Source organism: Stegostoma tigrinum, chromosome 22 (genome assembly GCF_030684315.1).
Source record: "Stegostoma tigrinum isolate sSteTig4 chromosome 22, sSteTig4.hap1, whole genome shotgun sequence".
Taxonomy (NCBI): Eukaryota; Metazoa; Chordata; class Chondrichthyes; order Orectolobiformes; family Stegostomatidae; genus Stegostoma; species Stegostoma tigrinum.
This window is the reverse complement of record NC_081375.1, coordinates 15,384,088-15,411,617: the sequence shown is the minus strand read 5'-3', so window position 1 is coordinate 15,411,617 and position 27,530 is coordinate 15,384,088. Positions and strand designations below refer to the sequence as shown.

The following is a 27,530-nucleotide window of genomic DNA, read 5'->3' as shown; positions in this document are numbered from 1 at the left end:
TCCAGAGATAGCAGGAACTGCCCATAATGGAGAATCTGAGATAACAAGGGTGTAGAGCTGAATGAACTTAGCAGACCAAGCAGCATCACAGGAGCAGGAAAACTGACGTTTCGGGTGTGTTCATCCAGCTCTGCACTATAGAAGTGTCAGCCATGACTCAGTTGCTAATTTTCCAGCCTCTGAGTCAGAAGGTTCTGGATTCAAGTCTCGCTGCAGGTCTTCAGCAGCAACATCAAGCCTGGCAATCCAATGTGGTGTTATCAGAAATAATGGGAACTGCAGATGCTGGAGAATCCAAGATAACAAAGTGTGAAGCCGGATGAACACAGCAGGCCAAGCAGCATCTCAGGAGCACAAAAGCTGACGTTTCGGGCCTAGACCCTTCATCGGAGAGGGGGATGGGGAGAGGGTTCTGAAATAAATAGGGAGACAGGGGGAGGCGGACCGAAGATGGATAGAGGAGAAGTGCAGTGGGAGAGAGATTCCCTGAGGTTGGTCCGGAGGGAGGAGGGTAACTTCTTCAGATTAGGCATCCCTGGAAGAGGCTTTGCAGTGAGGTTAAAATTGTGATCAGAGATAATGGGAACTGCAGATGCTGGTGAATCCGAGATAACAAAGTGTGAACTGGATGAATACAGCAGGCCAAGCGGCATCTCAGGAGCACAAAAGCTGACGTTTTGGGCCTAGCCTCCCCCGTCTCCCTATTTATTCTAGTTCCCTCTCCCCATCTCCCTCTCTGATGAAGGGTCTAGACCCGAAACATCAGCTTTTGTGCTCCTGTCACAATGCTTAAAAAGTATTTAGATAAGTACATGAATAAGAAATGTTTGGAGGGATATTGGCCAAGCATTGGCAGGTGGGACTAGTTTACTTCGGGATTATGGTTGGTATGATCTCATTGGACCAAAGGTCTGTTTCTGTGCAGTATGACTCTATGATGCTATAACTACTTGGTGGGATGCAAAAGTTAGTATGGGATTTCAAACACTAGGTGTGTCCCAGTCAACATCCTGATCAACGTTTATCCGCAGTAAACGTCATGTTATCGGATTATGCATTTGTTATGAAATTGCTGATTGGAGGAGTTTTCGTTGCACAATTTAACTCTGTTTCCTACTTCACATCAGAGATCACAATTCAAGATACTTAACTTGACTGTAAAGCTCAGTTCATTGTGAAAATTGCATTACAAATAAAAGCCTTTCATTCAGAAGAAGGCTGTTTGACTCAACATGATGATATCTGCTCTCTATGTGACCTTCATGAGCATGTAAGTATTTATGGAGAAATATTTTGTGAAAAGAAATCAATGTACAAAACAGAGGGATAGGAAGAACTGCAGATGCGGAGCCAGAGATGACACTGTGGATCTGGAGAAGCACAGTGGGCGAAGCAGCATCAGAGGAGCAGGCAAGTTGATGTTATGGGTCGGGACAAAATGGACACTTTCCTGCTCCTCTAATGCTGCCTGAACTGCTGTGCTTCTCCAGCTCCATACTGAGTTGTCAGTGTAAATAGATGTTTCTGTTAGAGAAGAGCCCTGCGTCTCAGACATATTATTTCAGTCTGTCTTTTCTCCGATGCTCGTATCCAAGGTTTCAGCCACTGGCTTCCATTTGATTGATCCCAGCTTACATCCTGCAGTGATTTGCCATCATCTTCTGCAAAATTCCTAGTCAGGAAATTCCCTCACTCTTCCTGCCAATGACCAAGTGAACTGGAAAGATTTACAGGTCGATCATCAATCTGTTTGGCCAAGTTATAAATGCATTTTCCACAGCCAACAAGTTTTGGCTGAGGGCTTGAAACTGGAGCTTCTTGCACAGGAACTATCTTGTGTTATAAGGCCTCTCCATTGTTACTATAAACATGTACAATTAGAATTTTCAGTCTTATCCCAGTCATACACTGAGGTTCAGAGGTTATACCACATCCGTCAGAAATTCACCTTATACCCTCCAGTGTGTGTTTAATTAACTATTCATTCCTTCATTGTCACTGGGCCAAAACCTTGGCGCCCTCTCCCTAACAGCCCAATTACAACGGTTTGAGAAGGCTGCTCACCACCATCTTCTCAAGGGCAACTAAGAACAGGCAATAAATACCAGACAGCAAGTGAATAAAAGAAAGTTAAAATTGTGGTCATAATATCTGAGGCTTCAAATGAGAAAAAATGTCAAATTACTGAGCATAAACATAATGGACTTATTACGGAAGAACATGACTGAGTAATGGAGGTAATCCTCCCGTCTCACTGGTTTGGGAGTTACACAAGGAGGTAACTACTCATTTGTTGTCAGTCTCCACAATGAAAAGAACAGCATTAATAAATTATTGTGAATATTCTTGAAATCTTATTTTGAGTCGTTTCAGATCTGGACAAATATTCCTTCAGCTAATACCATTGTCAATTCAGCATTTTCATTTGGCATGGACTGTGCATTTTTATATTTGTTTACAATAGAAGATTGTGTGCACCCCTGTGTCAACCTTTCTCATAAATTTTTTTAAAAGGATTCATATTGAAAACTGCAATAGCATGCTGTAATTGGTTCCTTCCAACAGTGGAATTGCTAGAATACCGAGTCATATTAAATACTGCCTCAACTTAGAAGCAGAATCATACACTAGGCTGTAGCTTACATTGTTTTGGCCAATGGTCTCCTGTGTTAGGTTATTTTGGAGGAAATCTTACCCCAAGACCTAAAATAATTTCTCACTATTTCTTTCCAAATGCACCTCATGAGCTACCTGTCCCTATGACATCCCTGCCTTCTGATTCCAGCCCCATCCTCCCATTGATCCCTGCCCCATTTCACCACACACCTCTCCCAGAACAGTTTGCTGTTCAGCACATTTCAATCAAAGAACTGGCATCCCTTGCACCCACATCATCTTTGAAAAGGGCCTCTGTGCACCCAAACATTGGCAATCCGCTATTGCCCCTCACTGGCAGTGTAAATGGCACAAGTCGAAAAGCCATGCAACTCACAGCACGTAGCGTGGCTGCCACTTGCAAACACGTGCAATTCCATTCTCTCACCCTCACCACTGTTTAACCAGCAGCCTCTTTACCTGTCCACAGCTCCATCACATCTAAACGCCCTCTAAGTTCGCTCACTGACCATTGGCTCCCTAACATTTCTGAGGCTACTTATGTCCTCTTTTGTGAGATCAGACCAAAGTATGGGCTCAATTCTTCTGCTGTTTTTTTGATCTCCTTTAAAATTTCCCTGGCGCATCGCCTTGCTGCCTGGTTAAACTAATGCAGTGGTCAGTGTGCAAGGATGAAGTGGCACACTGTTTCTGAACTATGCTGGTGATCGTCCTCCCGCATCACCATGATCTATCCAAGTAGCAGAACCACATCTTCTGCAGCCTTATATTCTGTTCCACCACAGCATCTGGTCAAAGCATGGGCAGCATTTATCTGTGTTCCACATCAGTCAGGGCGTTTCTCAATGCTTTCATGAGCCATTGGTAAAACTTGCCCTTACTAACCAGCTTGGTAAGGCCCTTCTTTCATCATACAAAGCAGGTACAAGATTGTGCTCAAGGATGTAGGAGTTATGGCAGGCCCCAGGGCAATGGGCATATATGTACTGTGTTTGCAATTCACCTGCATGTTAGTCAAATGGAACCCCTTTCTGCTGATGAATTCCACAGCGTTGCTAAAGTGTTCTCTCAGTGCCACGTGTGTGCATCCAAGGTATCCTGCACTGGGGGCATCCAGCTGTGTTTCTGAATCTTACTGCCCAAGCTACAGCTTTGACATTACCAAGAGGAATCAAAATGAGTTAACGTGATCGTACCCAGGTGGCATCAGTCACTGTCCTGATACATTTTTTGGTGTATGACTGATAGATCCCTCTCAGGTCACCCATCAGTCTCTTGTCAAGCTAGTTGCATAGTGGCTCAGAGAGACTGTTACCTTCGTAGCCACCAGGAAAGGGTGACCTCCCTCTCCTGCAGCACTCAGGACCAGGGGGTTCATGAGAATGGTCCCAGGAATGGAAAGCTTAACATAAGAGGAATGTTTGAGGACTCTGGGACTATACTCATTGCAGTTTAGAAGGATGAGGTGGGATCTCTCTGAAACTTCCAGAATACTGAATGGCCTGGACAAAACGGATGTTGGGAAGATGCTTCCATAGGTAGGAGAGTCTAGGACCCGAGGGCACAGTCTTAGGGTAAAGGGAAGACCTTTTAGAACAGAAATAAAGAGAAACTTCTTGAGCCAGAGAGTGGTGAATCTATGGAATACACTGCCACAGAAGGCTGTGGAGGCCAGGTCATTGAGTACATTTAAGACTGAGATAGGTAGGTTCTTGATTATCAAAGGGATCAAGGGTCCAGGGAGAAAGCAGGAGAATTTCCCTCTCTACCCCATTCGCAGTATCATAAATGTATCCAAGACCATTCACAGAGCAGATGTGCAAATAAATATATTTCCAATACAAAGAAAAATATTCAGAGCAGTAGAAACTATCTGCTAATTTACCTCCTTTAGGACCAATTGTCCTCTAATTTATTTAAGCAATTAGCTCAGAACCCCAGAAATAGACATTTCTGAAGAAGGATCCCGACCCAAACCATCAACTTTCCTGCTTATCTGATGCTGCCTGGCCTGCTGTGTTTCTCCAGCTCCACACTGTGTTATTACTGACTCCAGCATCGGCACTTCTAACAATCTCAGACAAAGGCAGGTTTTTTTGCCATTTGTTTAATTAGAAGGCACAGATAAATCATGAATTTCAACAGTGTCTACACTTCAATAGTATTCCATTGGCAGCAAAATATTTTCGGATTTTTGAAAGTTCTAAGGGGTGCAATGTCACTAAAAGATTGTTATTCCTATATCATTGAATAATCGTGATTTTAAACAGCTGCAAGATGGAGCTGCCCAGAACTTATTGACAGAACCAATGTTGCAGTGAGAGATAGTCAGAACTGCTGATGCTGGAGTCAGAGATAACACTGTGTGGAGCTGGAGAAACACAGTAGGCCAGGAAGCATCAGAGGAGCAGGAAAGTTGACGTTTCGGGTCAGGACTTCCTGCTCCTCTGATGCTGCCTGGCCTGCTGTGTCCCGCCAGCTCCACACTGTGTCATCAATGTTGCTAGTACTATGGCAAAGAAATATAAACCGGGGGGAGGAGATAGTCTTTGAGAGATTTAACCTTAACTACTGTCTCAAAAGCTTCTGTGGAAAGATTATACATGCAGAGAGAACGTAGACGTTAAAGGCTTAGAAAGGAAGTCAAAGACTAGAACATGGTTGCTAGTGATTACAAGTAGCAGGATTCTATACATAAGATATGGATTTCCTTTCAAGAAAAACATTAGTAAGGGTTAATTATGAGAACAGGTAACATAAACATGACTTGTATATCCTTGAATATAGAAGATACAGAGGCATATCTACATATTTCGAATATAGGTCAAATATGATTTGAATGAGATTTTTAAAATGTGAAAAGTATATCATTCCATCTGATAGTGGAATCAAGACTAAAGCGATATACCCCTAAAATTAGAGCTCAGAATTTAAGGAAATCAAGCCAATACTTTTTCACACGAAGGTTGATAGACATTTTGAAATCTCTCCTCAAAAAGGCTATGAATTCTGATGTAATTACAGGCTTAAAAGACCAGGAATTAAGACAAGTAAATGGATTTGAGGTACAGATTAGCAGTTATCTGATTTCAAGGGAGAGCTGACTTGAACGGGGAACTGGATATTCATGCCCCTGTGCTACTACCAAGGACATCCTACAGTTGTTTATCTGTATGGGCAGAAACGTTAGGAAATGCTGCAAACTTAAAATAGTTTTATCTGTAATGTAAATTATTGTCTTCTCACAGCATCCAAAGGGTTAAAACCAATTTCCTTCAAAGCAATGACCCAGAATAGTTTACTCACCTCAATGCACAAGTAAGGATATTGCAGCTGGTGTATGACTGCTGTGTAACAAAAGACTGTTTCAATGTGCCTTAGCATGCTAACTGCAATGCCAACAGCATTCCATAAAAGCCTGTCTAATATTTCAGATGTGAGCTCAATGAGAACCATTACAATTGTGAGATGGTCGGTTTACTCGAACTACTATTTGATGGGCAATAACTCATCATGTGTCTTAGATAAAGTAAACTTCCTGAATTATCAGCATGGAGCCAGATTCTCGGAATGCAACCAATGAACAAAGGAGATTGCAAACATTTCTCTCCTAATTGCACCACACATCCTGTTTGGCAGTGTGATACAGTTGTGAGTGATACTTTTGATCAACCTTGTCCACTAGTTGCATTCCAAAGGATTTAGAAAGTATTTTTCGACGGACTTGCTCCATTCTGGAGCTGGCAGAAACCAAGAGGCAAGCGTACTCTGCAGAAGTCTAGCAGAGAACCCTTAAAAGCATACAGTCAGAAATTTGTTCAAAACCAAAACTATTAGTTTTAATCGGAAGAGGGACAACTGTTTTATCTTCCACATTTGTCAAGAAAATATGTATTTACAGTCTATGTGACTGAGAATTACGTTGCTTGTTCATAATCAAAGCCATGGTCTGTTAGAGAAATTACACTACCAGTTTCTAAAGTCATGAGAAGGTGTTTGTTATTTTCAAAAAGAATATTTTTAGTTCCAGTGTCTACGTCAATACTTAGAAATTGGCTAAGTAAAGACAGGCAAATGTTCATTGAGATTAATGGCTCACTTCTGTGGGTGATCTTTGCAACTGAGCACAAGTAAGACATCTGGAACAAAAGTTTAAAAATCATCAGAAATGTCCTCTCCACTTACCTTTGAAGGAAGCCAAGTAATCTTGTTTATGAACATGTGTCTTACAGAACATTAAAGACATCACCTGTTGTGGACATACATATAAAAAGCTGGAAAGGAAATGCAATTATCAAAGATTTCTGTACTTTGACAAATGTCTTTAAAAGGAAAATAAAATGTGAGGCTGGATGAACACAGCAGGCCCAGCAGCATCTCAGGAGCTCTGTACTCAGATTGCCCTTGGGGCAACTTCAGAACAATTGCTCACAGGGTCATTGCCAACTAAGTTGAACGTCACAAAATTAGTGGCAAAACTTTTCACATTTTATTATCATGTGTTACTTTGCCTTATTTTATGCAACACGTTTCATTCTCCACATTGATCACTTCAAAGCTGGGCAAATTGAACCAGTCTGATTCATAGCTGCTCTTGGCACGTTCCTATTGGGTAACAGATGCAAGTGAAACAACCCTCTGAGCTTTTTTTGGCCAGAACAGCTTAACTCCAGATACTGTTTTAGAAAAACTGAAGTCTACAACTCCATTGGCTTTTCAGTAAATGCAATGTGGTCAGTTGCCTATGAAGGTCAGAATTGCAGGTTCTTTCCTTTTTTATAACACAGGAAGCATTTGTGTCTGTGCCAGCTCTCTGCAAGAGCAAATTAGCTGGTCTCATTCCAAAGCCCTTTCTCCATAGCCCTGCAATATTTGTTTGTGCTAAAACTCTCCACTGCAGGTAACATCCTGGTAAACCTCCTCTGCACCCTCTCCAGCGCACTCAAGGCCCCCCTATTATGTGGATTACAGATATACACACAATATGCTAGTTGTGGCCATTTCCAGCATTACTTCCCTGCTCTAAACTCGATGGCTCAACTACTAACGGCAAGTATCCCAGATGCTTTCTTCGGGACCCTTCTTCAGCCCCATTTCTGAAGAAGGTTCCTGACCCGAAATGACAACTCCTCTGCTTCTCTGATGCTGCCTGGCCTGCCATGTTCCTCCAGCTCCACATTGTGTTGTCTCTGCCTCCAGCATTGGCAGTTCTAACTATCTCCAGATGCTTTCTTAACCACTTTTATCTACTTGTCCTCCTACCTTAAAAAACCGATAGCCATGCATATCAAAAGCTTTCCAACTCTAGGTGCTGCTCAGGGTCTTATCAAATGTATTCCTTTGCGTTTTTTGCCCACCCCAAGTGCATCACCTCACATTTATCAGGATTAAATTCCACATGCCACCAAAAAACCTGTCTATATTCTCCTATAATCTAAGGCTATCCTCCTCAGTATTTACCACCTCGTTAATTTTCGTATCACCCGCAAACTTACTGATCCTCCCTCCTACATTCAAATCTAAATCATTCATATATATATGACAAATAGTAAAGGCCCCAACACTGATCCCAGTGGACACAGGTTTCCAGTCACAAAAATACCTCTCAATCACAACCCTCTGCTTCTTGTAGCTCTGGGTCCAATTTGCCAAATTTCCTTGGATCCCATGTGCTATCAGTCTCCCATACGTGATCTTATCAAAGGTCTTGCTGATGGCCAAAGAGGCTTCGTTGAATGTGTTGTTATCATCAATACATCCAATTACCTGCTTGAAAAATTCATTTAAACATGGCCTCCTCTTTAAGCCATGATGATCGTTCTTGATTAATGTCTGCTTCTCAAAATGCAGATTACTTCTGTCCATCAGAGAGTAGACTGAATGGCATGCAGTTTCCTTGTTTGTCCTTTGCTCCCTCCTCGAATAACATTGGCCATCCTCCAGTCCTCTGACACCTCTCCTGCGGACAGACAGGAATTGAAGATTATTGCCAACTCCCTCAAATGTTTGTCGGGTACATTTCACCCAGTCCTGGAGATTTATCTATTTTTTAAGCCTGCCAAAGCATTCAGGATCTCCTCTCAATGCTAATTTGTTTAAGTACATCACAATCCTCCATGATTTCTATAGTCACATCATTCCTCTGAGTAGTGAACATCAACACAAAATATTCATTCAGAACACAACCTATGCCCTCTGGCTCTATGCACAAATTACCACTGTGGTCTTTAATGGGCATTACTCTTACTCTCTTTTATCCTGACTGTTTGGCCCCATATTCCAAGGAAAACTATACTGGTATCGGAGGTAGTCCAAAGACGTTTGCTGACTATGGAAAGGATTTCTTAACAGAGGTTCAGTATCATGGAATCCCTACAGAGCAGAAAGGGGAAGGGGGGAGGGGATTGGGGGGGGGGAAGAGGGGTTGGGGGTTGTGGTGGGGGGGAAGGGGAGGTGGGGGGGGAAGGGTATATAAATGACCCTGCGGACTGCCCCAGGGTGAGGTCTAGTGCCGGTAGCGGTTTCCGAAAGTTCCCGCTAATCCCAGCCCGGAGCCGGGCCTCCTCCTCGCTCCCGGGCCCGATGCTGCCTGCGGTCCTGCGGCCGCTCCGGCGGTTGCTCCCCCAGTTCCGGTACAGAGGCTCCGAGCCCCGGGCCTGCCTGAAGACCGTGGACCTGAGGAGCGATACAGTGAGCCAGCCCGGGGCCGCGATGAGAGCGGCCATGGCCGCCGCCAGAGTCGGGGACGATGTTTACGGAGAGGACCCGACCGTCAACGGTAAGGGCGAAGGAGAGCGCGGGGAATGGGGGTTGCATGTTGGGGGGGTTGCAGTGGTTGATGCTGGGGGGGGGGGGGGGTTGCAGTGGTTGATGCTGGGGGGGGGGGGGGGTTGCAGTGGTTGATGCTGGGGGGGGGGGGGGGTTGCAGTGGTTGATGCTGGGGGGGGGGGGGGGTTGCAGTGGTTGATGCTGGGGGGGGGGGGGGGGGTTGCAGTGGTTGATGCGGGGGGGGGGGGGGGGTTGCAGTGGTTGATGCTGTTGGGGGGGGGGGGTTGCAGTGGCTGATGCTGTGGGGGGGTGGGGGTTGCATGTTGGGGGGGGGGTTGCAGTGGTTGATGCTGTTGGGGGGGGGGTTGCAGTGGCTGATGCTGTTGGGGGGGGGTTGCATGTTGGGGGGGGGTTGCAGTGGTTGACCCTGTTGGGGGGGGGGTTTACAGTGATTGATGCTGTTGGGGGGGGGGGTTTACAGTGGTTGATGCTGTGGGGGGGGGGGGTTGCATGTTGGGGGTTACAGTGGTTGATGCTGTGGGGGGGGGTTGCATGTTGGGGGTTACAGTGGTTGATGCTGTGGGGTGGGGGTTGCATGTTGGGGGGGGGTTTACAGTGATTGATGCTGTTGGGGGGGGGTTTACAGTGGTTGATGCTGTGGGGGGGGGTTGCATGTTGGGGGTTACAGTGGTTGATGCTGTGGGGGGGGGTTGCATGTTGGGGGTTACAGTGGTTGACGCTGTTGGGGGGGTGGTTTGCATGTTGCGTGGGGTTACAGTGGTTAATGTTGTGGGTGGGTTGCATGGTGGGTTACAATGGTTAATGTTGTGGAGGGGGTTGTACGTTATTGGGGGGAGGAGTGTTGAATGTTGGGTTTATGGTGACTGCACTAGGAAAGAATGGCAATAGGAACTGGAATGATTTAATGAACTCCCAAAGAAGTTTCTGTTTATGAGAGATAATGGGAACTGCAGATGCTGGAGAATCCAACTTGGGGACCGCTTTGCAGAACACCTCCGCTCAGTTCGCAACAAACAACTGCACCTCCCAGTTGCAAACCATTTCCACTCCCCCTCCCATTCTTTAAATGACATGTCCATCATGGGCCTCCTGCAGTGCCACAATGATGCCACCCGAAGGTTGCAGGAACAGCAACTCATATTCCGCTTGGGAACCCTGCAGCCTAATGGTATCAATGTGGACTTCACCAGTTTCAAAATCTCCCCTTCCCCCACCGCATCCCAAAACCAGCCCAGTTCGTCCCCTCCCCCCCACTGCACCACACAACCAGCCCAGCTCTTCCCCTCCACCCACTGCATCCCAAAACCAGTCCAACCTGTCTCTGCCTCCCTAAACTGTTCTTCCCCTCACCCATCCCTTCCTCCCACCCCAAGCCGCACCCCCATCTACCTACTAACCTCATCCCACCTCCTTGACCTGTCCGTCTTCCCTGGACTGACCTATCCCCTCCCTACCTCCCCACCTATACTCTCCTCTCCACCTATCTTCTTTTCTCTCCATCTTCGGTCCGCCTCCCCCTCTCTCCCTATTTATTCCAGAACCCTCTCCCCCATCCCCCTCTCTGATGAAGGGTCTAGGCCCGAAACGTCAGCTTTTGTGCTCCTGAGATACTGCTTGGCCTGCTGTGTTCATCCAGCCTCACATTTTATTATATAGGTTTCTGTTTATGTTTACTTTGATCAAATTAAGAGGATTAAAGCTTTCACTTGGTGATAACTTGAAAGGCTGTGATTGAATGACACCTGTCTGAGGTTTAAGAGAAGCACCTTTTATTCAGTGGAGATTTTCAAAGCAATTTGTTTATTTTGTCATTTTCAGGGGTGTCTGAAATCTTTGTCAGTGGTTTACTAATTCAGAACATAGTGGATATTCTCAAAGACTGGCTATGGAGAATGAATAGAAGGCATGGAAGAAACTGCATTTGATTGATTTGAGATGAAAGTGACATGGAGTGGAGGACGTGGAAGAGATATTAGGCAGTATAAGGTGTGTAAGGCAACATAGGTAGGAGCAAATTATTGCAGATGCTGAAGTCTGTACTGAAAACCAAAAAGTGCTGGAAATCACAACAAGTCAGGCAGCATCCATGCAGAGAGAGCAAACTAACATTTCGAGTCTAGGTGCTTTGGTGAAGAGGCATCTAGGCATTAGTTTGCTGTCTCTCCATGTGAGGCAACATGGTCTCCACAGTTGCTTTCCCTGAGTTTACGAAATGACTTACCTGGCAGCATTCTCAGAGGCATCAGGAACTCATTCTCCTTTTATATTATAACCAAAGGAAGAGAAATTTGAGTTTCAGGTGGGATATAAATTGTGACAACAAATTCATCTTTAAGTGGAGACAGCAAGAATTGCCGATGCAGGAGTCAAAGATAAGTGTGTGGAGCTGGAGGAACATAGCAGGCCAGGAAGCATCAGAGGAGCAGGAAAATTGATGTTTTGGAATGTCAACTTTCCTGTTCCTCTGCTGCCAGGCCTACTGTGTTCTTCCAGCTCCACAGTGTTACCAAGTGGACGTCAGATTCCCAATCCAAAGAAATTGGCTGGCAGCAGGAATCGTAGGAGAAATTTTAAATGTAGTCTCACACACATGCCGTTTTGTTCTGATGCATGTTGACATTGTCCTAATCGACACATTTTCAAATTGTACCTTGTAATGACTACAGAAGTTTCTGCTTTATTTATTCATACCTATAATTCAGAAACAATTTTTTTTCAGACAAACAAATATTGACCTCTGAAAGGACTGGACTGTTATTACAATTTGAAGTATTTATTCCATGGTATTACTGTACTTTCACGGTCCCTGAGGAGGTCTTCTAACATTTTTCCATATTCTTTCACTAGGGCTATGTGCCATTCTCTCACTTCCATGTAATGGAACTTCTCTGTGCCCTGCTCCCATCTTTTTGTTTTCTCAGTAGTGTTACCTCTGATTTAGTGAGACTGTAGAAACAGTAAAAAGATTTGCAACTATCAACAGAATTATATGATACATCTGGTACATTTTTTTTCTTGTCCATTCCACTCTTACTCAATTTTTGCATCAAAATTTTTAAAAAATGCATAAAGCAGTCTCCCAGGAACAGTACAATGACTTCAATATGTTGGGTGATCTATAATCTCACCCAATGTTTGCTTAATGGTCGTTGGCGTCTGTTGACATCCCATGAGATCATGGAACCCAGAGTGAGTGCTTTGAGAATTAAAGGGGAAGTGGAAGATTGCTGTCATTCTGAATGATGGGCCACAAGTTCTTCCAGTCATTCAAAGTCATTGCTGCCACGTGTCCAAGAGAACTTAAGAGTGTCTTTGAAGTTTATTTTTTCCCTCCCCGAAATGCTGGCTATTCAAAGTTGAGAAAACAGGACTAGATGGGGAGACAGTTTTCAGCTATCTGAACGCTTGACAGTTACCAACCCCCATTCCCATTGAACTTTCCCTGTGTATTTACTTAGTGTACACCATAGAACATAGAACATTACAGTGCAGATAACAAGGTGTGGAGCTGAATGAACACAGCAGGCCAAGCAGCATCTTAGGAACAGGAAAGCTGATGTTTCGGGCCCATACCCTTCATCAGAAATTTGCTGCTTGGCCTGCTGTGTTCATCCAGCTCTGCACCTTGTTATCCCAGATTCTCCAGCATCTGCAGTTCCTATTATCTCTGATACCACATTACAGTGCAGTACAGGCCTTCTCTCTCTGTCTGGTTTCATTACCACTCCAACATGCATATGCTTTACCCAGTTACAGATACGTATAATACATTTTCTGCACATTATTTAAGAATATAAAAGATCAACCAGATTTCTTTTAAATCAATAATTTAGTTATTGATTAATTAGTAACTCAATTATTGTTTTGATAAAACCAAAGATGCAAAGCTGATTAAAACACAGTTTGAAATATTGAAGTATCAATATCAACCCCTGTAAATAACTTAGCAAATAGGAGTTGATGACAAAAAACGAACATTTCTATGTAGAAATAAGTTTTTCTTAACAATTTTTGGCCAAAATATTTAATTCTTTTGAAGAGGAAAGGATTAGTTTTTTTGGTCTGGTCTCCTGCTGCACACACTGGTATCACCAGATGCATTTCATTGTCACCAGGGCCTCTTCAGAAGCAGTTCATTCAGAAAAAGATGTCAAGAAAAAAAGTCTTCCAGAAGAATTGAGAATCAGTTTTACAGCTGTCTGACCAGACTGGAAAGAATTTTTGTCAAATAGGTGGGAAAGGACGAGTTAGATAGTTTCTGTCTTAAGGCTATTTGTAAATGACCTTTCCAGACAATGTTTTAAAAACTCCCAACACTCCTTAGATCCATAAATCTAGACATGTGACTTCTTTGTAAATAAGTCCAAACAGTTCCATAGCCTATAAGCCTCTGTTTACTTAGCTTAATTGTCTCTTCCAGTAAATGATTTTATTTTAGCAAAAATCTAACATGATCTTCCGGTAACCTTTTTTTAAATGCATTGTCAACTTTTTCAAATCAACCAATTTTCACAATTTTTTCAGTTTTCAAAAAAAACAATGCTGGAAGCAATTTCATAACAACACTAGTTACACTTTGAGATTCCTTCCTAATTTTTTTTATATGGCACAACTTTGAAGACATTAGAGAATGACCTATTCTGGCAATGCCAAAGGCAGTTTGCTGATTGTAAATATATTCATTAGACTTCAGATTTTATACAGATGAACATCTTGCCAGACTTAGACAGAATTTTAATTAAAATTCTCATTCTTTATAAGTCTGGCAAGGCCAGTCAACCTCTGATTTGATTGACCATCATTATTGAAGCATTTTGGGAGCGTAGCACAGCATTGTGGTTTTAAATGCGTAGTTGCCCATATCCCAAACTAGCAGAAGGATAATATTTAGTGTGTTAAAACAATAGAATGCTGCTCCAATCCTTGGATTTATATATCCTCTGACTGCCTGTGCTCGGTGCTGGTTGGGATTCAGAAATATATGTGTATCATGGAGCCATACAGCATAGAAACAGGCTTTTTGGCTGACTGTGTCTATGTTGGCCAACCAACAAGCAACAAACTACACTTATCCCATTTACCTGCACTATGACCGTAGGCTACAATGCCCTGGCGTTTCAAGTGTTCATCCAGATGCTTCTTATGACAGTACTTGCCTCTATCTCTCTCAGGCATCATGTGCAATATATCTACCATCCTCTGGATGAAAATAATTTCCCTCCGGTCTTCTCTGAACCACTTCGCCTCAGCTTAAACTATGCCCTCTGATCCTACATACGTCTGCCGTGGGGGAAAAGATTCTCACAGTCTCATGTCTTTGCCCCCCATAATTTTGTACCCCTCAATCAGAGCCTGCCTCAGCTTCTTCTGCTCCAAGGAAAACAAACCCATCTGATTTCAGTCTCTTAACTGATGCTTTTCATCCCAGGCAACATTGTGGTACATCTCCTCTGCACCCTGTCCAGTGTAATCGTATACTTCCAATAGTGTAGTGTCCAGAACTGCACACAATACTCCAGCGATTGCCTAGCCATTGTTCTGTAACTTCTGTCTCTGCAAACTATTGACCCATATCCAAAGTCCTTGAATGCATTGTTGTTTCCCAGATCCAAGCTTGTCATTCCTGCAACAGTATGTCTCAACATTGAAACAACTATTAACAAAGTTGTAATTTAAATTCTTTCGGATTGTGACAATGATTAACTAACCTTCTACATCCTTCAAGATTAACCTACAGTCTTTGACACCTTTGGTCACGCCATCCTCCTCGAGTCTCTCCTGAAGAAGATACATACCATACTTGAAACGTTAACTCTTGTTCCTCTCTCCACAAATAGCACCGATTTGCTGAATTTCTCCAGCATTCTGTTTGTTTTGGCTTTCCAGCATCTGCTGAATTTTGCTTTTATCTTGCCTAGCTAATTGGGACCTCTCTCCCCTGCCATCATATTGGTTCTTTTCTCTTCCCTAGGCTGGGGCTTTGCCATCTGAAAGTTATACATCAGTACCTCTCGTAACTTGCCATTATGTGGGATTGCTAAGTAAAGAGGCAGCATTATTCAGTTTGATTATGTGTCACATTCACGTGTTAGAATCTTCCACTTTTTTTATTCCAAGTGTAGTGGCAAACGTCAAAACAGTTAGAGCTCACCCACCACTGTGAGCAGGAAAGAGCACTATCTAAGTAGTCATTGCCAGAGAATCGACTATAGAGCCATATGTTCCCTCTCGTGAGCCATTGCCTTTGGACTTCTCCAACGGACCCACCTGTTTCTTATCAACCTGCATCACTGCTCCAACATACAAAAACCGGTCAATTCCATACAAGAGGGACTTTTGGAGCTTTCCTTGAGGGGCAGTGGATTTGACCAAAATGTTTGGGAGGAACTTGCTTCAAAATGACAGCAACATGTTCATCAAGCTATTTCAAGCTCTGAATCCTAAAGCCTTAAGGAAGAGACAGAGTAGCAGAAGTAAAGAAGCAAATCCTACACTCCAAATCACCCTATCTTATTGGGACATCCTGTTCCTTATGCCCAAAGATCTTCGGGTGAAGAATTGATCTGTTCAGTCAGGTGAAGAGCATGTTGTTGAGTTATGATCCAAGTCTGAAAATTAGGAAGGCCTGTTTGATCCATGTAGTTGTTATTGATGGTGATATTCTGCTTGGCATTGCACAGAATGGAATCTGTTAGAACCAAAAGTAGTCATTTTTTTTCTAGCATGTGTGCTCAGCAGCACTAGTAAACCCATCAAGTAAGGCTATAAGGGTTTCTGGGAGGTCCATTGTCATTAGGTTCAGTATTGTGTATGGAATGTATGAATGTGGGACCTGAGCAGAGAAATATGTAGCTCTGCTGCATGCTTCCACAGTCATCTGCAAAAGGGAGGTGGAATGTTTCTTCTGCTCAGAATTTACAGTATATTGAGTGTGTAGATAAATCAGAGAAAATAGGAACTGCAGATGCTAGAGAATCAGACAACAAGGTGTGAGCTCGATGAACACAGCCGGCCAAGCAGCATCTTAGGAGCAGTCCTGCTTTTGAACATAGCTTTCTAGGCAAAATATTTGCCAAAATGTGGTTGATTTTTGTACCAAAGGCTGAAATTGGCTTGCACACTGCAAACAATAACATTTTCTGGAAATTTGAATATCACACTGGGTACAAGCAGTTTTATTGATGTAATTGGTTTAAATATGTATGAAGTGATATCTGTCGCATCACATTGTCACCTGTTTGAAAAAGGTGACATGTTGAAAGTGAAGTTTTATCAAGAAATCTTCTCAGGTTTTACCATAGTTTTGATTTTCAGTTGCTAACCTGATCTGTAGTGTCAGGCTTAGTACTTCAGCGAAGTAATTCTGCTTTTGGACTTGACCGTTTTATAAGAAGCCACTGTTACCTGGATTCTTCTAGTTAGACCATTTCTCCTCAAGGGATTATGTACTGACCTTAAAGGAATGAGCATCACGGTCTTGGTCAATTCCATTGACAATTGATGATCAACATCACAACTGATCCATTAAAGTTTAATCAACATATTCTTGTTGAAATGTGAAATGTGCATCTTTATTCGGTACAGAACATTTTGGAGAAAACCATAATGGATCTCTTTAAACTCATCGTTTTTGCTATGTTCTTTTAGCTGAAGCAGTGGAAGTTAGTATTCCTCACTGAGTGAGTGCTTAGCGAAGGAATACAGCAGTGTAAATGTGGAGAGGAGCGGTATCTGATATCATAAGTAAGGCAATCTTGTGCTAGTTTGACTTGACAACACAAGGCCAAAACATTCTATGCTATCAACCTGAATGTTCAATGTGTATGTGCTCAGTATTTTAAACTTTGTCTATAAAACTCTCAAAGGCTGATTTTAAGAGGTTCGAGGAAGGGAGTTTTCCCACCTGAACGCATTTAAAATTTATCAGCTGTGTATCTGTAGTGAGCACATGTCTGTGAAGATTTGGATTTGCAGTGAAGCAGTACAAATGAGTGCTGCCAACTGCAAATCAACAGAGCAACAGCCAATGAGAGATAATGGGAACTGCAGATGCTGGAGAATCCGAGATAATAAAGTGTGGAGCTGGATGAACACAGCAGGCCAAGCAGCATCTCAGCAGCACAAAAGCTGACGTTTCAGGCCTACAGCTTTTGTGCTACTTAGATGCTGCTTGGCCTGCTGTGTTCATCCAGCTTCACACTTTATTAACAGCCAATGAGATTGGTAGCTACTGTATGTCAGTGCTCGGAGAAGAGTTAGAAATGTTAGAAAGCAAAAGCGACATTAGGAAGTACAAAGCAGGTCAGTCAGCATTTTGAAGGAGCAGGAACAAGTTACTGTATTAATGGGAGTTTATTATCAGAATTGATTTAAAGGTTTTGGAGGGAATCAGGATCTCACCATTAAGCTGACTCTTCTGCCAAAGATTCAAGGACCTGCTGTGTGTTTCTTGTATTTTCTGTTTTTTTTTTGTTTTGGCTTAGTGTGTTGCTGGATAATCAAATCAGCTGCTTGCTGTTTGGAAGGACAGTGCAGTGAGGATGGATGAATTTCTCTTCAAGGTTAGGGTCTGAAATACTTTTGTATGGGAACAGAAAAGCTTTTTTTGTGGTAACTGCACAAATGACTGGAGTTAGATGGGAACTCTGATGCAAAACTGTGCATTCTTAATGTGTGGTTATTTGCTATGAGGAAGATAACACCTTTGAGGTGACAGTTCAGTAGAATTGTGCAAATGAATTAACAGAATTGAAGTCGATTCCAGTGAATTATTCTGTCTGCAGTGCACAAGAGGACAACACTGGGACTCAAATTTGTTTTTGTTTGAAATGCCATGTGTTTAACATTGCATGTGAACTTTGAATGCAAGTGTATCAGGCTCTTTAATCATGACAAGGATGTCACAGCCTGGTCCATTCCTGCCCCTTTGCATTATGAACATGTACAGTTTGGAATACTGTTCAGCAATCAGGGAGAGAAATCTGATTAATCTTTCACTGTTTGGGGCTGCAAAGTTTTATCTACTCGCTGGAAGAGCCTATTGAACCAAGCTCTCTCATTTATTTCAACAAAATAAATATTATACTTCCCTCACTAATTGCCTGCAATATTGCACATCATCCATTGTGCTAAGATAGATGAAAACAGCAACATTTCCCAAACAGTCGGAAATTTGAGTGAACAATGTACCATCACATTTACAATACTTGTTTCCTCTACTGCCCTGGTTCTATTTTCTTCCCTAGGCTGGGGTGTTGCCACCTGAAGGTTTACATTTCAATACCTTTTGTGATGTGCCATTATTCATGTGGGATTGCTGACTATAAAAGCAGCAGTATTCAGCTCTCTGATGAAGGGTCTAGGCCTGAAACGTCAGCTTTTGTGCTCCTGAGATGCTGCTGGGCCTGCTGTGTTCATCCAGCCTCACATTTTATTATCTTAGTATTCAGTTTGATTGCATGTAACTTGACATTCACTGAATAGTCTTCTGCTTTTTATTCCAAGTGTGGTGGCAGGTGTGAAAGCGATTGGTGCCCACTCACCACTGTGGGCAGGAAAGTTCACAGGATCATGTGCTTATCAAGTACTAAAGCAGTCAGCTGATGGACATTCCCCCAGGATCATTTCCCAAGACAGTGATGTCCTGGCCAAGCAAAGGCCAACCTGTAACACCATGTCAGAGGCCATGGCTGCTGGAGGCAGAGCAACCTGTAAATCCAGGAGCAGCAGGCATGGAGCTACCTCTTTCAGGGAGGCATGTTGGGAAATGTGGGAGATAGGAATTGGAGTGTCAGAGGGAAGGTTATGAGTTGGCCTACCCCTTGTTCCTTTATTCATGCCCCTGATCATCCCTAGATTGGCACAGATTGAGACCATCACCCAAAACGCAGCAGCATGCCATCCCCAGTGTGCCAGTTACGAAGGGTGCCTGCTGGTAATAGGAGTTAATTGTGACAGTTACCTGAGAGGGCCTTAGGTGGTCATCAGTTGACCACTGAGGGTCTTAATTGGTGATGGGCCAGAAGCAGAACTTAATTCGCTTGGTGGTTTTAGGAAGGCAGTGGGGATTTCATCAGTGCCAAACTGATGACTGTCTTTCCCTGCTCAGCTTTTGGGAGGGGAAGATTCAGCCTACTTAGTTTGGATAGTGATGAACTGCTAATAATCAGGACATGAGAACTGGTCAGACATAGTAGGAACTGCAGATGCTGGAGAATCTGACATAACAAGCTGTAGAGCTGGATGAACACAGCAGGCCAAGCAGCATCAGAGGAGCAAGAAAGCTGACGTTTCAGGCCTAGACCCTTTTCTGAAGAAGGGTCTAGGCCTGAAACGTCAGCCTTCCTGCTCCTCTGCTGCTAGGCCTGCTGTGTTCATCCAGCTCTACACCTTGTTATCATTGACAATTGGTCAGTTCGTTTTTTTTCCCTTCCCTTGCCTGGGGCATTGATGTTGCCCAGTCTTGTGTCCTAGCTAAGTTCAGAAAACACTGGGACTTGCACCTCTGCACAGATATTTTATCAATCTGTTCAGAGGTGTTATTACACATCTCTGGAGTAGGTGGGACTTGAACCTGGCCCTTCTGGTAGAGAGATACGACCACTGCACTTCAAAAGCCCTTCCACCTGTGTTTGACTTACCCATTAGATCAACGAGCTGAGAAATTGTGAAATCCCTAGGGATTTCAATCTTTCCGGGTTTGGAGGTCTGACGTGCAGAAGGACAGGATAGACGGCAAGGTGTGAAGGGAACTGTAAAGAGAAGGAAAATAGTCACCAGCATTTGCAGGAACCTCTGAAGGATTTCTTTCCTTACGACGAGTGAGAACATCAGACATCAGGCTTCAGTCGGTGGGGATCATGATGGAGAGCTTTTCTGACTCCTGCCCAATATGTAAATTAAGTGGCAAGTTTTATATCACAAAGCTTCCTAACACAAGATAGGATGAATGGTAAACTAAACAGCAAATTTAAACAAAAGGATTCAGACTTGTGGGTTTGCAGGGTTAGATGGTAACTAGGATTTAAATAATCAAGCAATCATTACCATTTTGTACATGTGCATAGGTCAGTCGTGGGAAGGGAAGGGTTGTTGAAAGGAGAGAACAAAAGGAGTAAGCAAAAACAAAGGAAAAAGCTGAATGGAGGAGTGGGATCTCCTTTTATACATCAAGTTATTGCCATTGCTGGAAATTCTGTGACCGCAAACTAGGCATGAGTCCAACTCACTGTGTGAAACACCCTGGCTCTTTTAGGGGTCTTGCCACAGCAATACTTTGGAGCAGCTATAACGATTCATTGGTGCAGATGGAGTGAGCCTACCTCCAGAGAAAAACCACCATCTAAGGTCTTTCTGCTGAAGTTAAATGGGGCTCAGTTCGGTTGTCGGATCTCCCTGTGCCTCAAGTAGTGTCTTGTATAAGTGAGAAATGCCTTTGGTTTGTTTGTTGGATAGGCTGGAAACTGCAATGTTTGTTTTGTTTCTCCATATGCTACTGTACGGAACCAAACTGCTTCATTAACTATGTATGTATATAAAGGTATTTTTATGAATAAAGTATATTTTTGAAATTAAAAGAACTCCATGTTAACTGATGCAATGCATCAGATTATATTGTAACAGACAGAATGTATTGTGAAGACTAGTAATAGCCTATGACCATGGTTTTGCATTTTATTAGACAACTACCCAAGCATTCACAAGAAGTAAACCGTCTCTTTAGATACAAATAATATTTCTTGTCATGTCAAAAGACAGAATTCTAAGATAATTTAATTTTTACAGCGCTGTAAATGAGTTTTCTCTTTATCGTGCTTTGTAGAGGTGTGAAAATTTGATATTGCATTGTCTGAATTGGCAGGAGGTAAATTTTAACAAGTTTGCAGTTCACCCACAATAGTGACACACATCAACCTGATTGCTATAAGCATTTCTCAGTCACCTGGCAATGTGCATGCTGCAGTTCAGAAATCAGATTAATCACCTGTTGCAGCCATATTTTTAAAAAGCAGTTGGATATAGCACTTGGGCCTAAAGGGGTCAAAGGATATAGGGAAAAGCAGGGACAATTGCAGAGCAGATTTGAAGGACTGAGTCTCAATTTAGACCATTGTTGCAATTCGTTGCCACTGAACTAATATGTCATCTTTAATACACCTTAAAAGTGCAAAATTTTGGTACATTAGGGAAAACTGGTATTTTGAGTTGGTGAAAATCCTGGGTGTGAAGGGTGAAGACAAAGTATAGTTAAGTAATATTAAGGTGTTTGCTATCCAGAAATAGAAACACCCCCAGTTCATTGCTTTAATAACCAAGTGAAGAGACTGTGAAAGCCTGTTCTTCAGGAATGCATTCCTGGGTAATTTATTTTACCTTGACCATGAGGAGGAATGTGTTATTTTGCAGTAATATGTGGAAGCATCTTAACAAAAGTCTTGTGTAGCCAATAATGTTGTCAATCTGGGTAATGCTGAATCTGTTCCCCCACCCGCCCCGCTTCCCCCAGCATGGAAATTCATTACCTCAAAGGTAGAACGATGGAAAATATTTTTCTACCTATTCAGCTTTTGCAGCTTGTAGGTGGCATGATTTGGTTTTCCTGTTCTATTTTGGTAGCTGTAAAGTTTGTTATGAAATTTTTTTTTTACACTTCTTCATGTAGATATGCTGTGAATATCTCCACCCCCTCAGCTTTGGTTACCTGAAGTCCAAACCACTAATGTTAATTGGTTTTTCATAAAATCGTGCGCATTTCAGTTTTTATTTTCCGTGTGTTGTTCCCATGTGCATATTTCTATTTACACACATTGTGTAAGCCATCTGTTCGCATTTTTAAGAGGTTTGCCTTTCTTAGGCATGCACTGTGAAACTCAGGCTGTATTCGGAGATTAGTTGGATGTTTGTGGTATTTTGCATACATGTTGAGTGGTGGAACATAACAGCATACATCTAGTGTTGTTGAGAAACCATTTCAGCTTTGCACCATTTTTTTTCTTCAACAACACTAAGCTTGGATGGTTAACCTCCACCACTTGCATCAGAACATAAATTCTCAGTACTCAGATTGAGATTGCCATCCTCAGCACTCTGATTCAGCCTGTATTTGTACAATAACTTTTCACTTTTGGGACTATGCAAGGCAGTGCTGTTGCTGTGTTAATGCACCCTTACAGATTAAATGTTCATTGACCACTGAGGGAGATCACATTTTTGCCAAGTTGCTGACCCCACAACCCCCCCCCCCCCCCCCCAACAAATTCCAACAAGATTAAGAATTGAGAAAAGAGTAACAGACTCGGAAGCTAAATTGGAGTGGGATTTTATCACCTGTGTATTTCTGTACCCTATAGTTTGAATGTACGAGTCTGGGAAAATAATAGTTCTCCAATCCTTTTAAAAATTACTTTAGAAGGACTTTTTTTTAAAAGCAGTGACTTTCTATAACAAAATGATAAAAATATCAAAGCAAAATATTTCAGTAGAAATGCAAACAGAAAACATTGAAAATATTCAGCAGGACAGGCAGCATTTATTAACAGAAGCAAAGAAAGAACTTCTGGTTCCGTGATTTTTCTGATTAAATCCATGACCATCCTAGAAGTCTCATTAGAGAGGGAACTGGTGGTGAGTTTAACTTGAAGGTCACCACACCTCAGACAAGTTTAAGAAGGTGGGACCTTCATGGTGCCCTCAGCTGGTGTAGGAATGGAACCTGCCCAGTTGATATCACTGTGAATTGCAAACTAGCTGTCCACCACCTGAGCCAACTGGTACTTCTGATATAGTAGAAGCTGCAGATGCTGGAGAATCTGAGATAACAAGGTGTAGAGCTGGATGAACACAACAGGCCAAGCAGCATCATGAGTGGAAAAGCTGACATTTCGGGTCCAGACCCGACATTACTATACTTTTTACCAAGAACTGAAAAGTTTTATTTTGGTTATTTAACATGTTTAGTTAACCCCTGCTACCATAAGATATTTATAAAAACAATTTAGAAAGTACTTTTTAAACTTTAAATGGAAGATAAAATTGCGAAGTCGACAAAAAGCCTACAAAGTGGAAGTTGGAGTTTCAAACAAACCTAATATTCAAGTTTTTTTTTGTGCCTGTAGTATCCCAGCCACATCCTTTTGCAGTTTTGTCAGGAATCTCTTAAATTGTGACAGTTGTAAAAGTGACTGCAGTTTATACGTAACAAATGGGCAACGCTTTCTCCTGGAATTTGTGAGCAAAATCAGTTTGGATCAGGGCTCCCCAAAGTGAAATCACAAGCTGAACTGTTGAGCTTGCAATCTCCAAGCTGGCAGTGGGCAGCATGGATCTGTGCACTCCTTGACCACCCCCCCACATTTTTTCAGCTTCTTTATCCCCCTGTTCCCTGTTCTCGTACATCACCCCCCCCCCCCACCAACCCCTTGCACTTTCATATATCAGTACTTGCTATTTAATTGTCACATATCACTTCTATTCATCAAATTTCCTTGTTTATCCTACTTAACATTCCAATGAATTGTCTCAGTGACAAGAGCTATGGCTCTGTATTTAAAGTATTGTCCACTAGGGAACAACTTTCACTGGTGAAATTTTGTTCTTGATTCTGACAAAGATCTTGTACTCTCTCAGCAGAGCAGAAGAGAGTTGATTACAAAATTGTTCTGTTTCTGTAACACTTTTTTTCGGTCCAGTTCAAATTGACAAAGTCAAATTTAGTTTATTAAAATTGATTAAATGTGCAGAGTTCAATGTTACAAAAAATGCATGCGCAACATATAAAAGGAAACTTTTTATATTAACTATAAACGATCCAATTCTTGGAAGTGTCAGTTAAATTTATGCATTTTGTTTTTGTTTGAACAGTGGCAGACCTAAAATGTAATCTAAATAATTCAATAAGATACCATGTAGCATAACCTCCAAAACGTGACTTAATAAGGAACTGAGATGACCAATACTGCAGTAACCAAATTATAATTTTAGTATCAGACCAATTAGACATCAGGGGAGATATCAGCCATTAATATTCAGAAACTTCTTCACCAAAAGACTACCATGTAGTGATAAATACCACAGATGCATTTAAAAGCAAGCTCAATAAGTACATGAGAGAGAAAGGAATGGCAGGTTATTCTGATTTTATGGGAAGAGGGTAATGAAAATCATAAACACCAGTATAGACCAATTGAGCCTACTAGGCTATTTTCTAATCAACCTGTTCAGATATTTTGGCCTATCTCTGGAGCAGGTGGGACTTGCCATAGGTCTTCTAGCTCAGAAGTAGGGACACTATCACAAGAACTCCCTTATTTCCTTAGTGTAAATTCTAGTCTAGATGTAGGGAGCACACAAGGAACCTAGCTTCTTTTGGGCTCACACATCTGATTGTGAGAGAGTGGAAAGTCAATGGTGTCTGCATTTCATCACAGTTTCTACTTGCAGAAGTCAAGTAGACACATGCTTGGGCTTAATATGATGTCCTGAAGTGGTGAATAACCTGTGTTGGCTCTCGTTTAGGCTAGTGTGTGAAGAATAGCCTCTTAACATGTACCAAACATCACTGCCCATAGATCTGTAACCTTCGGCGACCCTTGTCTTCGGAGGGAATAAGGGAAAGTAAAAGGACAGGAAATGGGAGAAATTAAATTGCCTCCTGTTTGGGGAGACAGACTTCTTTGTAGGGCAGAGCTCAATTGGAACTCTATATGGAAAAAGAAGTAGAAAGTTCTTTAAGGATGAATTGAGGAGGCTGTTTAAAGGCATGCAGGCTCCTTTGCTTTATTTATAAAGGCATATATCAGAAAAGCGAGGATTTATGCTAAATTAACTTCATGAACTTCTTACACTGGCTAAGTCCCTATTTGAGTATTGTGGCCTATTCTGACCAGCTAGGGCTTGGAGAAGGAGCAGAGGAGATTCTTTAGAAGCTACCAAAGATGAAAGACTTCAGCTACCTGGCAAAACTGGATTGGTTCTTAGATCAGAAAATGTATTGGAGAAATTTGGTAACAGTTTAAAAACACGAATATTTGCTTGACTAAACAAGGATAAACTTTTGACTGAAAGATTAGTAACCAAAGGATACAGATTTAGGATAATTGACGGAGGGGATCATGAGGAGAACATCATTTATCCTGTCTGAAAGGGTTGTGTTAGCTGTTTCGATAACATTCCAAAGAGAATTAGATAAGTCCTTAGAGGAACAAATTAAGGATTTATAGCAAAGAGCAACAGATGGGTTTCATAAAATCCCCAAGGTGTGGAAAGAGGCCATTTTGGCCCAACAAGTCCACACTAACCCTCTGAAGAGCATCCCACCCAGACCCAATCCTCTTCCTGTAACCCTATATTTCCCGTGGTTAATTCATCCAACCTGCACATCCCTGGACACTATGGGGCAATTTAGCACGGCCAGTCTACCCAACCTGCACGTCTTTGGACTGTGGGAGGAAACCCGAGCACCTGGGGGGGACAAAAACACAGACAGACACACCCCAAGGTTGGAATTGAACCTGGGTCCCTGGTGCTGTGAGACAACAGCTCTAGCCACTGAGCGACTGTGCTGCCCCATTGTCCATTCTGTTTCTGGGATATGCTTTTGTAAAGAATGCACAGAAAGGGATGCAAATTGAAGCTCAACGTGAGCACTGGAACTCTTTCGAAGATCAAGCCTAGACCTAATGCCTTCTCTATTGTACCACTGTTCTGAAATATTGCTACTTGCCCTGACTTATTCCTGTCTCCAACTCCAGCCTGTGTGTTATATCTAAACTAGGTGGTTAATGGTCCTTATCTGCACACTCTCAGTTTCAGAGGTTAACACATCTGAATCGTCAATTTGAAAAAAAGTTTTTATATGCAAATATTAGGCTTACCACTGTTCGTAAAAAAAGAAAAACAAAATTCTGGTGGTAACAATTGTCCACAAGCGCTAAACACATTGACCACCACATAGAAAATATTGGTTATGGATGTCTACAATCTTTTCAGGGTCTCGCCATTCACTCTGCTCTTTGGTATTGGTGTCCTTAATTTCTGACTCATTTAAGGCAGCTCTTAAGTTTTCTGGAGTATAGTGCATTTTATCACTCAGAACAATACTGAACAAGACTTTCACTTACCACTGAAACATCAGTTTATATCTTGTGGCCGGCAAGTCATTAATAGCCAATGGTGTTTGCGTTGTTTCAAGGGGAGGCTTGGGGACCACTTTGCAGAACACCTATGCTCGGTTTGCACTACACAACTGCACCTCCTAGTTGCGAGCCATTTCCACTCCCCCTCCATTCTTCAGATGACCTGTCCATCCTGGGCCTCCTGCAGTGCCACAACGATGCCACCCGAAGGTTGCAGGGACACCATCCCATTCTGCTTGGGAACCCTGCAGCCCAATGGTATCAATGTGGATTTCACAAGCTTCAAAATCTCCCCTCCCCCTGCTGCATCCCAAAACCAGCCTAGCTCATCCCTGTGCCCCCCCCCCCCCCCCAATCTATCCTTCCTCCCACCTATCCCCTCCTCCCACCTCAAACCTCTTCCCCCATCTCCTACCTACTAACCTCATCCTGGCCTCTTGACCTGTCTGTCCTCACCGGACTGACATATCTCCTCCCTAATTCCCCTCCTGCACTCGGCTTTTACTGGCTCCATCCCTGCCTCTTTGAACTGTCTGTCTCCTCTCCACCTATCTTCTCCTTTATCCATCTTCTATCTGCCTCCACCTCCCCCTCTCTCCCTATTTTTTCAGAATCCCCTTCCCCTCCCCCAATTCTGAAGAAGGGTCTAGGCCGGAAATGTCAGCCTTCCTACTTCTCTGCTGCTTGACCTGCTATGTTCATCCAGTTCTACACCTTGTTATCTCTGATGTTTATATTGTGCCTTCCATATAATTTTTAAAAAAAACTAAGGTTCTCCACTGTATCTTAAACAAATCTCGTGTAGAATCAGTAGATTGGTTGGAGAGGGTGTGTTTTAAGAAAGTCGTTTTAAAGGACTTGAAAATATGGGTTGACTAAGAAAATGTATAAGTGAGACTAGGGCAGCTCAATACATGGCTGACAAATGTGAGGTGAAGAAAGACCAGAGACTGATGGAGGGCTTAAGAGAAGGGGCAAGGCACTGCAGAGGGA

The 27,530-nt window shown here is 42.6% G+C and overlaps 1 protein-coding gene across 3 annotated transcripts in view; it reads left to right on the top strand.

The window, feature by feature from the left end:
* The first annotated feature begins 9,058 nt into the window (after positions 1-9,058).
* The window catches only part of tha1 (threonine aldolase 1), a 65,047-nt gene continuing 46,575 nt past the window's right edge, over positions 9,059-27,530 (top strand). For 2 of the 3 annotated variants that reach the window (XM_048555646.2, XM_048555647.2), the window contains exon 1: positions 9,277-9,394. Coding sequence is in view for 1 of the 3 variants with exons in the window: in XM_048555644.2 (XP_048411601.1) it covers positions 9,199-9,394 (196 nt within the window). In the remaining 2 variants the exon portion in view is untranslated. Of the gene's footprint in view, positions 9,395-27,530 lie in introns of all 3 variants that reach the window. The other variant, XM_048555644.2, reaches the window with a different exon arrangement.